Source organism: Amblyraja radiata, chromosome 19, assembly GCF_010909765.2.
Source record: "Amblyraja radiata isolate CabotCenter1 chromosome 19, sAmbRad1.1.pri, whole genome shotgun sequence".
NCBI classification, from domain to species: Eukaryota; Metazoa; Chordata; class Chondrichthyes; order Rajiformes; family Rajidae; genus Amblyraja; species Amblyraja radiata.
This window is the reverse complement of record NC_045974.1, coordinates 35,766,798-35,780,394: the sequence shown is the minus strand read 5'-3', so window position 1 is coordinate 35,780,394 and position 13,597 is coordinate 35,766,798. Positions and strand designations below refer to the sequence as shown.

At 43.9% G+C, this 13,597-nt stretch overlaps 1 protein-coding gene across 4 annotated transcripts in view; it reads right to left on the bottom strand.

Moving 5' to 3' along the window:
- tbc1d30 (TBC1 domain family member 30) overlaps positions 1-13,597 on the bottom strand; it is an 80,522-nt gene that overhangs the window by 39,937 nt on the left and 26,988 nt on the right. For all 4 annotated transcript variants that reach the window (XM_033038229.1, XM_033038228.1, XM_033038231.1 and 1 more), the window contains 2 exons: positions 12,297-12,362; positions 8,132-8,257 (listed from right to left, as the gene is read on the bottom strand). In XM_033038229.1, the coding sequence (XP_032894120.1) occupies positions 8,132-8,257; positions 12,297-12,362 (192 nt within the window). The remainder of the gene's footprint in view (positions 1-8,131; positions 8,258-12,296; positions 12,363-13,597) is intronic.

The following is a 13,597-nucleotide window of genomic DNA, read 5'->3' as shown; positions in this document are numbered from 1 at the left end:
CTCACTTTTCCTGTTTGTACCGGGGTCAGCAAGTTCTACTACAAGGTTATCTTCTGTGTTTTTAACTAATTCTATTCCCTCTCTCCACAGACTACCTGAATTCAAAAAGGTATTGGATAAGTAATTGACAAAGAGTTGTCGGAACATTGAACAAAGGGTGGGATGGACAAAGGGAGACGGAGGAGATTATTTTACAAGGAGTCAGAGTTGACACTGAGCCAAATGGCCCTTACTGTACCATAACAATGCTATGTGTACTCCCCCTCCTGTCGTGGGGTAGACTGGGACGGACTCCCCATCCACTCCTCCCCAATCTTTGCACATCCTTCAAGCCTTTCCATCTGTCACTATAATTTCGTTTCATGTATTTTGTGTTTTATGACTGTTGGCAGATCAATTTACCTCCTGGGATAAATAAAGTTACCGTATTTCTCGGCAATGAAGACGCACCTGCGTGGAAGACACACCCCCATTTTGAGTTGCTACATTTTGAAAAAAGGCTGGCGGGATAGAATTTCTCACACTCAAAAAAATAAAAATAAAGAAAGTAACAATTCCATTTGCCCAAGGCTTCCAGATCTCCTTCATTCTGAATTACTGAATGGGTGTGGGGTGGAGGGTGACGGCAGGTGGAGAGATGGTGGGAAAAACGGGAGCACACCGGGACAAGTTGAATCAGTTGTGATCTTATTGAATGACAATACCACTTGAGGTTACTCGGGTAGACTCAGGAGTAAGCTCCACTGTCCTGTTATCCATCCACCGCTGACCCGCTCCGCTCTATGATCTTTACTCTTGAGCTGGTCCCCTCACTGTCTGGTCAACATTGAAAGACACAGACCGGGCAGTGAATGCCATGCAGTGTCACCCAGCGCAGTAAGTGAGGCCGTGTCCTGCTCCCGGCGGCAGTCGGAAATTAAGGATTTGCGGGAAGCAGTGGACATGAGCGAGGCCGGCGAGCGGCAGGAGAGAGGTGTTCAGACGGAGAGCACAGCCAGAGGTGAGCGGGCCGGTAGAAGACGCTGAGGTGGTGGCCAGTTCCGCTGTCCGGTCCCCCTCCTTCTCAACGCTCCTGCCCGTGCTGACCCAGGCCAGACTCCCCACACGCTGTGAAAGGAACTCTCCCCTCCCCAGCGGCACTGTCCTTTTACAGCCGCTTCCCATCAGCTGCCAGCAATGAGGGATAGACTAGGCTATCCCTCAGTACAACATTGTTCTTGATGTAGCTGTGCTGAGCGATAGCCAAGTCTATCTTTCTTGGCTAACAACCTAACCTTTGACCTCTAAGACGCAGGTAAATATTCGTGCCTTATTTTTAAATAGCGTCTTATTTAAAAATAGCGTCTTCATTGCCGAGAAATACAGTATATTGTATCGTATGAGTTCACTCTGTCTGTCCTGTTGACATTGCAAATCAACTGCAATGGGTGGAATCCAACCTTATCAACTTCCTGCTGATGGGTTGAAGTCCAAAATACACTGGCTGACTCAAATGTCTTAAGAGCAAGGACAAGTAATAAACAGTGCTTGACAATATCAGACACGATGACTGGAACAGTGGATTTAATACCAATGGCTATGTTTCTAACCTTGAAGCAAACATAAAAGATAAAATTATGTCTGTTTATATTTATTTATTAATGTCAGTGTGTTCATTTAGCCTTCATCCAATACAATACCAATAAGTGAGTTCGGTTTTCCGAAAAACGCAAGGAATCATGGGATGTCAAACGTCATTCGAGGAAAAAAAAAAGCAAATGGGGGTGCCAGGTAGCGGGAGATCGGGGTGTAACAGCAATAGGGAGGGGGCAGATGTGAGTGGGAGACGGGGACAGACTGGACCGGTGGAGAGACGGTGAGAGGTGGGGGAGAGAGAAGGGGGTGAAAGACGTACGTGGGGAGACAAGAGAGAGGTTCCAGTTAGACAGGCAGCCACTGGCAAAGCCATGGCTCGTTGCTTCTGGGAGAGTTGAGAAAATGTCCTCAGTCGAGAGAATGCAACTTCAGAACCTCCTTGTCTCGACCGCACAGCTTTATTCCGAAGCCAGTGAGTGCACGGAGAGGCAGCAATGAGATAAAAGTCATTGCAACTGGTCTCTTCTGTGGTACTGCACGTACAACTGAACTTCCAGCTCCTAGCGAATGCCAAAAAATGATTGTAAATATGTGTACCACCCACAGATGAACAACAAGGCGGTTCCACTGTGACACAGTGATGCCATCGACTCTCTGCACAGATAACTCTTCAACTGACCCAAACAACTAGGAAACGCCACCTGGAGCCCGCCAGCCTAGAGAGCGAAGAAGACCCACAAGGCTTTTGCTTTGGAAAAGTTATTTTGGAAGAGCTGGCGAGCGCTGGAGAGGCAGGTGAGGAGCCCACGGTGGATGGTGCCTCTCCGCACGCCGCTGGAAGAACTAACACCTCTACTCCCCTGGTTGGGCGCTGCCTCCTCGACCCCACAGCTCGGCGGCCGGCTAGGATTCCAGAGCATAGCCGATGCCTCACATCAGCTCCTGATCCCCTGCCGGCTGTCCGGATAATGTGACCGATGTTGGCTGAGCTGAAGCTGGGATCCAACCACTCTCACAAAACGCCGGTGGTACAGCAAGGACGAGGACGGCAAGAACACTCAGTTCACTCAACACAAACTTAGGTCATTTGTTCCTTGCGACCGCGGAAATCCCCGCTCCCATCCATCCCAACCACAGCACAAAAGGCTAATGTGTGTGAAGTCTAAAGGAGGGCCTTCTATCCAGAGATGCTGCCTGTCTCACTGAGTTACTCCAGCATTTTGTGTCTATCTTCGGTGCAAAAGTGCAAGGTGCCATACACTATCTGAAACAGAACCCACCAAATGCCCTTCAACAATAAGGCACTGTGAGGTTGTGGTTGAGCGTTTGGGAGGAATTGTAAGCAGCGAGGGGGAGGGTGAAAAACCAAGTGCTGGAGGATATCAGCGGGTCAGGTGACACATCTGTGAAGGGAGGACAGACTATGTTTCAGATCACGACCTTTCTTCAGATCAGGAAGAAGGTAACTTCAGCAGAGCGATGCCTTTGCAATTCCCCAAATAAACAGAACAGTAAAAACATTTGTGTAGGAAGGAACTGCAAATGCTGGTTTACACTGAAGTTAGACACAAAAAGCTGGAGTAACTCAGCTGCCGAGAATGTTTATCTCCAGTGACCTATGACCTGGGCATGTGCAGTTGAAATACCGAACTGGCTTATTCTAAATGTCAAATCAATACAGCTCAAGTATCACATCAACATCTACACTACTTGTGGATTAGTCATTTGCAAGTCAGAACAGTAGCCACTGTAATACGTCACATCAGGGGAGTGTTGTCTGGACACTTTGACATCCTGTAAATGTTTTTGTTACCTGTTAAGGATCCTGGACAGATTGAGGGCATTAATAGCTTACCGTCAAGAACAAAGGAAAAGCCATTACATTTTGACAACTGAATAAAAAATACAGCAAGACAAGCAGAGAGGTTTAGAGTTGAATACCAGGCATTTGAATTGAACATGAAATGATTTGTTCTCATAAGAATAAACAGCTGTTGGAAATGTTATGTGCCAATTCTATTTTCCTGTAATGGAAAGGTGACTGTGTGGCAATGTGATTGTGGCTGGAAAGGAACAAGGACAGGGTGGGAACGCACTGTACATGCTTGTCCATGTGGCCTCAGAAAGCTCATGAAATCCTTGCAGAGAACTAATTCAACTGATTTTGCTGCCATTCATTAGCTCTCTGGTTCAAGGCAGCTACAAGGTCGTTAACTAAGTGCCATGTACTTTCACAATTCTCCATTATTTCTGTTAAAAGTTCAGTGTGCTTCTGGGTGTAGTGTGAAGTAAAATAAATGGATTGTAAGGACTGTGACAAGTAGATTGTAGACCTATTGGTGCACTGGGCTTATGTCAGATATCAAAGCTCGGCCGCTCAATGCTAGTGCTCTTTGCCTGCTTCATGCTGGATTCTCCTCCACCTCCCTCTGTTGTACCTACTGTTGGCCACGTTGTGGTACTGGCTGGTCACGCACAATGGCAATGTTCTGCAGCCTGAACCATATGTCCCAAATACTGGCTCTGACGTTTACTGTAAAGTTCTTCAAAAAACAATGCAGGAGTTGCTTTCAGCCCATCAACTGCCTGATGATCAGTGACATTTCTGGTGAGAACGCTGCTCTCACAGTATGGCCACTCTGCAGAAGTACCCAGTTATCTGAAAGAATCGTGATGCTAGTAAAGAAAGAATCTCAGTGTGACTGTAACAAGGGGGGTGGAGAGCATTAGTGCAAGATACACAAAAATGCTGGAGAAACTCAGCGGGTGCAGCAGCATCTATGAAGCGAAGGAAATGGGCAACGTTCTGAAGAAGGGTTTCGGCCCGAAACGTTGCCCATTTCCTTCGCTTCATAGATGCTGCTGCACCCGCTGAGTTTCTCCAGCATTTTTGTGTACCTTCGATTTTCCAGCATCTGCAGTTCCTTCTTAAACACATTAGTGCAAAATATATGGATCCAAGCAGGATAATGGTTACCAATCACCATTTGGACCCACACAAACTACCGTGAGGACACTGAATCCGAATCCGTTGATCGGCACAAGTTTTCTTTTCACACAGGCACAGTTCAGAAAACAAGCTTGGGGCATTAGTGTAACAATTAATAACTAGACGATGGAGTCATAGATATTTAGTTATCGCATGGCCCTATCTAGGACCATCGTTCCAGGGATTATCTCTCGGTTTGGATACCAGAGAGATGGTGCACCACTCCTCCTAATTGGGCAGTTGAGGGCCTGACCAATCCATTGACAAAATTATTTGGACATAGATAATGTTTCTGCTTGATCGACAGTCTCAATACTCTGTTTGATTAATGCCCACTTGTTACTGTCGAGTGAAGTAAACCACTTATTACTTGTCAGAATTTTGGATCGTAAATGAAAATTGTACAAGTTGATATCATACAAGGTCACCTGACAAGACACGAACACATGCAATAAAGCTACTTAAGAATGCGGTCAATGCTAATTTGTAAATGATGGCAGGTTAAATGAAAACGCTTTTGCAAAACTATTGTGGATGCATCCTTATTTATCAAGCCATGTCAAAACCAACATGGGATTGTTGGATGTGTTGCTTAATGTACAAGAGAACATCATGTTGAGTGTAGGAGCAAAGAGGTCCTTCTGCAGTTGTACAGGGCCCTAGTGAGACCACACCTGGAGTATTGTGTGCAGTTTTGGTCCCCTATTTGAGGAAGGACATTCTTGCTATTGAGGAAGTGCAGCGTAGGTTTACAAGGTTAATTCCTGGGATGGCGGGACTGTCATATATATGCTGAGAGAATGGAGCAGCTGGGCTTGTACACTGGAATTTAGAAGGATGAGAGGGCATCTTATTGAAATATATAAGATTATTAAGGGTTTGGACACGCTAGAGGCAGGAAACATGTTCCTGATGTTGGGGGAGTCCATAACCAGGGGCCACAGTTTAAGAATAAGGGGTAAGCCATTTTGAACGGAGATGAGGAAACACGTTTTCACACAAAGAGTTGTAAGTTTGTGGAATTCTATGCCTCAGAGGGCGGTGGAGGCCGGATCTCTGGATACTTTCAAGAGAGAGCTAGATAGGGCTCTTAAAGATTGCGGAATCAGGGGATATGGGGAGAAGGCAGGAACGGGGTACTGATTGGGGATGATCAGCCATGATCACATTGAATGGCGGTGCTGGCTCGAAGGGCCAAATGGCCTACACCGGCACGTATTGTCTATTGTCTATCATTGCAGTTTCTTATTCCATGATAACATTATTGGGCCAGCATATACTAACTGTAGTGAGCTTCCAAAGCAACCGGGCCAAACCTGCCTCTTCTGCATTTAATGATTTTGATGTACTGACAAAAGCTGTACCGCTATGAAATAGCAAGGCTGAATACAGACATAGGGCCTCGAGCGATGCTGTCACACAGGCAGGCCAGAATGAGCTCCATCCACAGAACAACCCAGTAGAAAACTTTGAGAGTTGTACGAAGTAAGGCTTTGCTATCTGTTTAACTCATCAAGAACTGTGAAAGCTTCTGAAGCTTCCACAATGTCAGAACAAAGCAGAGCAGAGCAGCGGTACCACGACAGCTACAAGTGCTACCTCACAGATTCCCCAACCCAAGTTCAATCCTGACCTCAGGTGCTGTCCGTGCTGAACCTGAACCTTCCCTCCATGACTGCGTGTGACGTCTCTGCTGCTCTGGGACGCCTCCCACCTTAAAGATGGGTTAATTGGCCACTGTAAATTCCCAAATACAGTAGGTTCATGGCAAAGAGAATGAAAGAAGAGTTGATGGGCATATGTGAGAGAGAATAGACATAAAATGCTGCAGTAACTCAGCGGGGCAGGCAGCATCTCTGGAGAGAAGGAATGGGTGACGTTTTGGGTCGAGACCCTTCTTCACCCTTCTTGAGAGAGAATAAATCCACCTGTTTTAGGAAGCAAGGAGAGGGGCAAAAGGACATATGGGATTGCATCCCTGGGAGCCAGCATGAACCTGATGGGCTGAATGGCCTCCTTCCGTATTATTTATTTATTTATTTATTTTAAATATTTTTTTTATTAGAGGCATCTGCATATCACAGTCCAAATCAATGCAGACTTTGTTTAACGGTTACATATTAAATATCCAGGTTTCCAGGGACCCAGTTACCAAAGTAGCTGGGATCCTCCTTTATCGGTTACATATTAACATTGCCTCTAATTATTTATTTATATTTATAGATAGGAAAAAGAAAGAAAGAAAGAAAGAAATTAGAAAAATAGGATAAACTATCAATAATACAACTTAGGAGATAGGTCCGTGGGTCAGAGAACATAACTATTCATCTAGTCCTGGGTTCAGGCTTCAGTCCGGCCTCCGTGCTGGTCCAATCTACCCCTTGAAATAATCTATAAATGGAGACCATATTCTAGTAAATAATTCTGGTTTGTCAATTAAGACAAATCTAATTTTTTCCCAATGTAAGGTCTCCGACATCTCCATAATCCACATCTTGATTGTGTGGGTTGTTGGGTTTTTCCAAAATTTTTATATCAGTTTTTTCCCCAATTATTATACTGTAATCAAGGAAATTTCTTTGGTTTATTGTGAGTTTTAGGTATTGTTCTGATATGCCCACTAATATTAATTTAGGGTCGGGATCCAGTTGGATATTAACGACTACAGAGATTAATTTAAAAATAATTTCTCCATTATTAAAAGTCATTGGAACAATTAAACATCGGTTTTAAAAAGTTTAAAATAAAATTATTCAAACACAAAAACATTGAACTTACTTCATTGAAAAGATAACAAATAACTCACACTTACTCATCTTCATTGGCACCTCCTCACTGCAATGAATAAGCTCATATCATTGTGAGGTGCACCAGGCAGATGCATCGGCATAACTGCTGGAGAATTGGAAAAAGCTCTCACGTCCAAATACCAGACCCAAATTGGAAAAGACACCATAGTCAGCAATTCTGTGTCTTAAAGCCCTGTCCCACTGTACGAGTTCAAGAGTTCTCCCGAGTTTGCCCTGATTCGAATTCGGAGATTTACGGTAATGGCCGCTCATAGGTACTCTGGGCTCTCATGGACATTTTCCAACATGTTGAAAAATCTTCACGAGTCTTCACGAGCTTACCGCATTTCCCGAGTACCTGCCGTTAACGTTACGAGCCGCTAAGAGACGTCCCCGAGCTCTGACGTACCCGCTACGGACATTCTACGTGCTTCCACGAGTTTGATTTTTTTTTAAATTCGGGAGAGCTCTTGAATGAACTCGTACAGTGGGACAGGGCTATTGTGCTTTAGTGCAGGAGTGCCAAACATTCCCAAACTCATTAGTATGTTGTGAAAGTGCTGGCATTTCCTAGCAACTTCTGCTCCACTATCATGAATGAAAAATGTAAAAATGATCAGAAAATAAGCTGTAAAATGAAACTTTCCACCAGTGTAGATGCATTGCACTTGCACTTGTAAAGTAATTTTGCACCAACATAGACTGCATGCATTTCTGCTGCAAAAGAGCAGGAAAAGCTAAAGATATTTTGTCTTGTACGAATTATATTAGGCTTTACCTTCACTATTTGAATACCCATGGAATCATCATCAGGATTGCTCCTTTCATTAAAAGCAAAACGCATTGTCTTCTCCCAATCAATTGAGATACTGTGCAAATAGTGGTCTGCCAGCGTCAGCCAAACCTAGAAGCACAGTACAAACAAACTCAGATTGTTCCACAGTGAAAAGGGTATTACAATAAACATTAGATAGTTAACCTTCCTCCATGTACTTATTAAAGGACACGCAGTCTTTCAAAACAGAGGCAGTTTTGGCTGATATGCTGGAAATATCCAGATCAAAGTGGATGAACATTTTCAAAAATGAATCAAACATTTGGATTAGGGGTTTAAAGACAGGGATCATGTTTAGTGTCTAGTTTCAGTTATTTAAAAAAAAAAAAAGTAACACAACAAAATTCTGAGTATATCTAACACTTCAAATGGTTTCTCCATAAATCACCATTACTAGAACATGGAAAAGTAACAGCACGAGAACCAACCCTTCGGCCCACAATGTCTGTACTGAACATGATACTACTCTTAACTAATGTCATCTGCCTGCACAATATCCATATCCCTCTATTCCTTGCACATCCAACTGTCTGGTTAAAAAGCCTCTTCAATGTTACTATTGTATCTGCCTCCACCAGCGCATTTCAGCTACCCACCATCATCTGTGTAAAAAAAACTTGCCCCGAACATCTCCATTAAACTTTGTCCCTTCACATTCATTACGCCCTAGTCTTTGGCATTTTTATCCTGAAAAAATGGTTCTGACTGTCTATCCTATCCTAGACTCTCATAATTGTATATACTTCTATCAGTTCTCCCCTCAGCCTCAGATGGTCCAGGGTGGTGAATCTGTGGATTTCATTGGCACAGATGGCTGTGGAGGCCAAGTCAATGGATATTTTTAAGGCAGAGATAGATAAGATTCTTGATTAGTACAGGTGTCAGGGGTTATGGGGAGAAGGCAGGAGAATGGGGTTAACAGGGAAAGATACATCAGCCATGATTGAATGGAGGAGTCGAGTTAATGGGCCGAATGGCCTAATTCTGCTCCTATCACTTATGAACAGGAGAAAATTATCTTTTTTTTCCAGTTTGTTCCATCTCTTCCTACAGCTGAAACCATTTAATGCAGGCAGCATTCTAGTAAACCACTGCAGCTCCCGCTCAAAAGCCTCCAAATCCTTCCTGTAATGGACAACCTGAACTGTCCGCAACAGTGAGAGGAGAGTAGAGGTTCGGGCAATTTGTGAAAACAAAGACAGCACCTATGTGGAGGACAGCTGATGCCCAATGCTTTGGGCACCACTCCAGGAGTTGAGTGGGTGGAGTGGTGGTGCAGCGGGTAGCACTGCTGCATCACAGTACCAGAGAGCGGGTTCAATCCTGACCTCAATTGCTTTTCGTGTGGAGTTTGCACATTCTCAGTGACTGTGTGGATTTCCTCTGGATGTGCCGGTTTTCTCCCACCTCCCAAACGTGTGCGGCTTGAAAGATTTGAAAGAATTGTCCAGTATAAATTGCCCCGAGGGTATCGATGAGTGGTAGAATCTGGAGGAAGTTGTGGAGAATATGGGGCAAATAATAATGGGATCAGTGTAGATGATGGTTGATGCTCAAAGGGCTGAAGGACTTGTTTCTGTGCAACATGACTCTAGGACTTTATAACGACTGGGAGGTTAGGCCTGGGACCACACAGTGGTGCAGCTGGTAGAACTGATGCCTCACAGCACCAGAGACCCAGGTTCGATCCTGAACTCGGGTGCCTCTGTGTGGTGTTTGCACGTTCTTCCCGCGACCACATGGGATTCCTCCGGGTTCTCCGGTTTCCTCCCACATCCCAAGGACGTGCAGGCTTGTAGGTTAATTAGCTTTTATAATTTGCCCTTCGTGTGTAGAGATTGGATGAGAAAGTGGAATAACATTGAACAGGTCTGAACAGGTGATCAATGGTCAGCCGAGACTCATGAGGCGAACGGTCGGTTTTCATGCTGCATTTTTCAATCAATTGTAGGAAGGAAATGCCGGTGCTGATTTACTATAAAGACAGACATAAAATGCTGGAGAAGGCTGAAGAAGTGTCTCGACCCGAAACACCAGTCATTTCTACTCTCCAGAGATGCTGCCTGTCCCGCTGAGTTACTCCAGCATTTTGTGTCTATCTTCAGTTAAGGTATGCCTGCTTCATGTTTCAAGGCTTGCTCTGCCATTCGCAGGCCTCATCTCTGCCAATTATACCACACAAGGAATGTCAAAAAGAAGTTTGAATGCCACTTGACGTCACTATTCATGCCCAGAGGCCCCCGGTCTAATTCCAGGGAACATGCCCAGATAGTAATACACACCTTTGGTACAGTTCTATTGCAATGTTTCTAAAGAAACATTGAGCTACATGACATAACTTTCAGGCTGGCATCTGTAAAGAGTGGAAGTTCCAGTCCCAACACTTCTCAGCCTCAAGACAATACTCTAAAGACTTTCCATAAACACATTCTAAACAGAAGTCTTACACCTTCCTTGTGTCATCTTGGTTCTGAATCTTTTCAGTGTCATATAAATGTTCTTGTCTTAACTCAAATTTCCACGAACCCACTGCCCCTTCTCTCCCTATCACCACCACAACCTGAACCCCACTGCCTACCAACTTTTAATTTCACTCCACTTATCTCTTTTTTTTTGTATATTCATGAATGCTTATCTGGTGTCACCAAATTCTATACATTAGCAACTCGTATTCTATTGCCTTCCTCACCTGGTCTATTTTCTCATCCCTTCCTCAATTTATTTTCCTACATTTCCAAGAATAGGCTATTGACTATTTTCTATAGCCTGCTGACTTCCATGGCTAAGTTAACATCATTTCATTCAATACAACAACTGCTCCTTTAGTATTTTCTGCCCTCCATCCAATGTCCCAAAATCTATTCTCATGTGAAAGAACAAATTTATGGGGCCTGTCCCACTTAGGCGATTTTTCAACGGACTGCTGGTGACTGTCAAGTTACTGGCAGCCGCCTGAAAAACGGGGAACTGGAACGGTGACTGTCAGAGAGAGACGCACGCACACACACACACACGCGCGCGCTGTCTGAAATGCACATGACTCTAGGACATGGTGGAAAGTCAAGGTGATACAGACACATTCCGCGATGAACAGGAAGCTTGGTGCTGTAATTAAGATGGCTAGCACAGTGTACGGTAAGTCCTTTAAAAGAGAGGTGGTAGAAGAGGGGTAGAAGGGGTGGAGACAACTTTTAAGAAGCCAGACAACTTTTAATAAGCCAGGGATATACAACTGTGAAGTTCGGCGGACATTTAACATTACCGGTCGGTTATCCTTGGTTCTGAAAACTCTTGCTTACATTTTTTCCCCCCAATAAGCCAATGAAAATGACCGGTCAGCAAAGGCGATTAACTAAAACTACCAACGACTGCCTACAACTAAATGGTGACCTCACTACAACTGCACCAACGACTACAGGATTATCGATTATTTCCATGGCGACCATGTTGAAAAATTTGCAGCGACCATACTGAGGCCGCGACTAGTTCCCAGAATGCGGGAACTCCTCGCGACCATAAAGGAGACTCACCAGAGACCACCAGCGAACATGTGGCGACCATGTGGCGAGCGCAGAGTATCCTGCACTCACCTAAAAAGTCGCCTAAGTGGGACAGGCCCATTACTATTTCCTTCCAAATCATTGTTAGTGAAATGGTCTTTGCTACAAAAGCAAAAATGCAGTTGACTTTCGTTTATAATTCAGTTACTCATTCTTACAGGCGCTTGTGAAATAATAGTATCCTACAGATCTGAATTAAATACCATTTCCACATCATCTTTACAAGTAGTAAAGCACAGAAAACAATTCTCAGCAAACTTGATGAATGCACTGTATCTACAAAAGCTGCGATAACTACACATAACAATCCTATAAATTATTTATGCCACTTATTGTGTAGTATAGCCACTTTGAAGATAAAAATATTTCAGTAGACATTGTCATTAATAAAGACTTAATATAATAATTTAGTTTAGTTTATTGTCACATGTACCAAGGTACAATGAAAAGCTTTTGTTGTGAGCTATCCAGTTGGCAGAAAGACAAAACATGATTACAATCGAGCCCATACAATACATGAAGAGCTCATACACTCGGAAACTACTTACCCTTCTCCTCCAATCCTTTGGAATTCCTGTTGGCAATCTAGCAACAGCTTTCAGAGCATCATACCACTGAAAACAAGGTATAACCTTGGGTTAATTCAGCAAAAACAGTTTCACAAAAGATTAACTTAACCTGCTGCAATAATCACTGAAAATGCAATTCAGCTTGAAGTAAAATGATTCTCTCTGTGCTTTAAAAGCTACTGTTTATGCCGGTGAAGATGGCCTTTCATGCTGGTAGCCATGTGAGACTTTGTGCAATTATCAATTTTCTGTGAATGTACCTATTGTGTTCTTAAAAGTGGTTTACATATCAAAGCACTTTAGTCAAGCACAATATGCAACTGTCAAATTTTACAGTAGGAAATACATTGATTGTGTTGAGACCCAGTTGATCTCCTTAAATAGACACAAAATGCTGGAGTAACTCAACGGGACAGGTAGCATCTCTGGATAGAAGGAATGGGCGACGTTTTGGGTCGAGACCATTCTTCAACTCCACTATAATGCAGCGTCTTACATCAGTTGCCACAGCATGATTGTGGTCCGAAAGTCTTAATGACACTTTGTCTTCAAAGAATTGGTAGTTCAGAGATTCTTGTTTCAGATTTTGCTTTCTGATGTAGTCACTCATTCTTTTATTGCTCCTTCTTTGTTGCCTTATAGCTGTTGGCATTGACTGTCTTTTTGTTTCTGCTCCTTGTTGAAGGAGTCCTCAAGGTGTGCATGGTTTGAAAGATCCTGAATTTTAATCAGGTAACAATGAATGTGCATTGATTCAAATCCAAGTCAGATGGTGTATACTTGGAAAAGAACTTGATGATATTCCCAGGTACCTACTGCCCTTGCCCATGCTTTTAGTAGTCATGGAGATTGCAGGCTTGGAAAATGCTGCCAAAAGGCCATTGTAACTAAAACAAAAGCACAAAGGTCACGCAGCATCTGGATAGGTGGCTTGTCGGGTCAAGACCCTACATCAGACTGATTGGGGGCTGGGGAGGAAGTGGAAAAAGAGGTGGGGGTGGGACAATGTCTGGCAATTAATAGATAGATGCAGGTGGGGGGGGGGGGGGGGGGTTATAGGTAGATGAGTGGACAAAGCTCAGATGAGACAAAAGGGAATAAGATATGGAGAGAAGAGGAATGAAATGTAAAGCCAGAGGAAGGGATGGAGGTGGAATTTGGGGGGGGGGGGGGGTTAAGATGGTTAGCAACTGGGAGATCCAGAAGGCCTGGGCAGACCGAGCGCAAGTGCTCGGCAAAACTGTTGTGTGGTCTGCACAGCCTTGCCGATGTACAGAAGA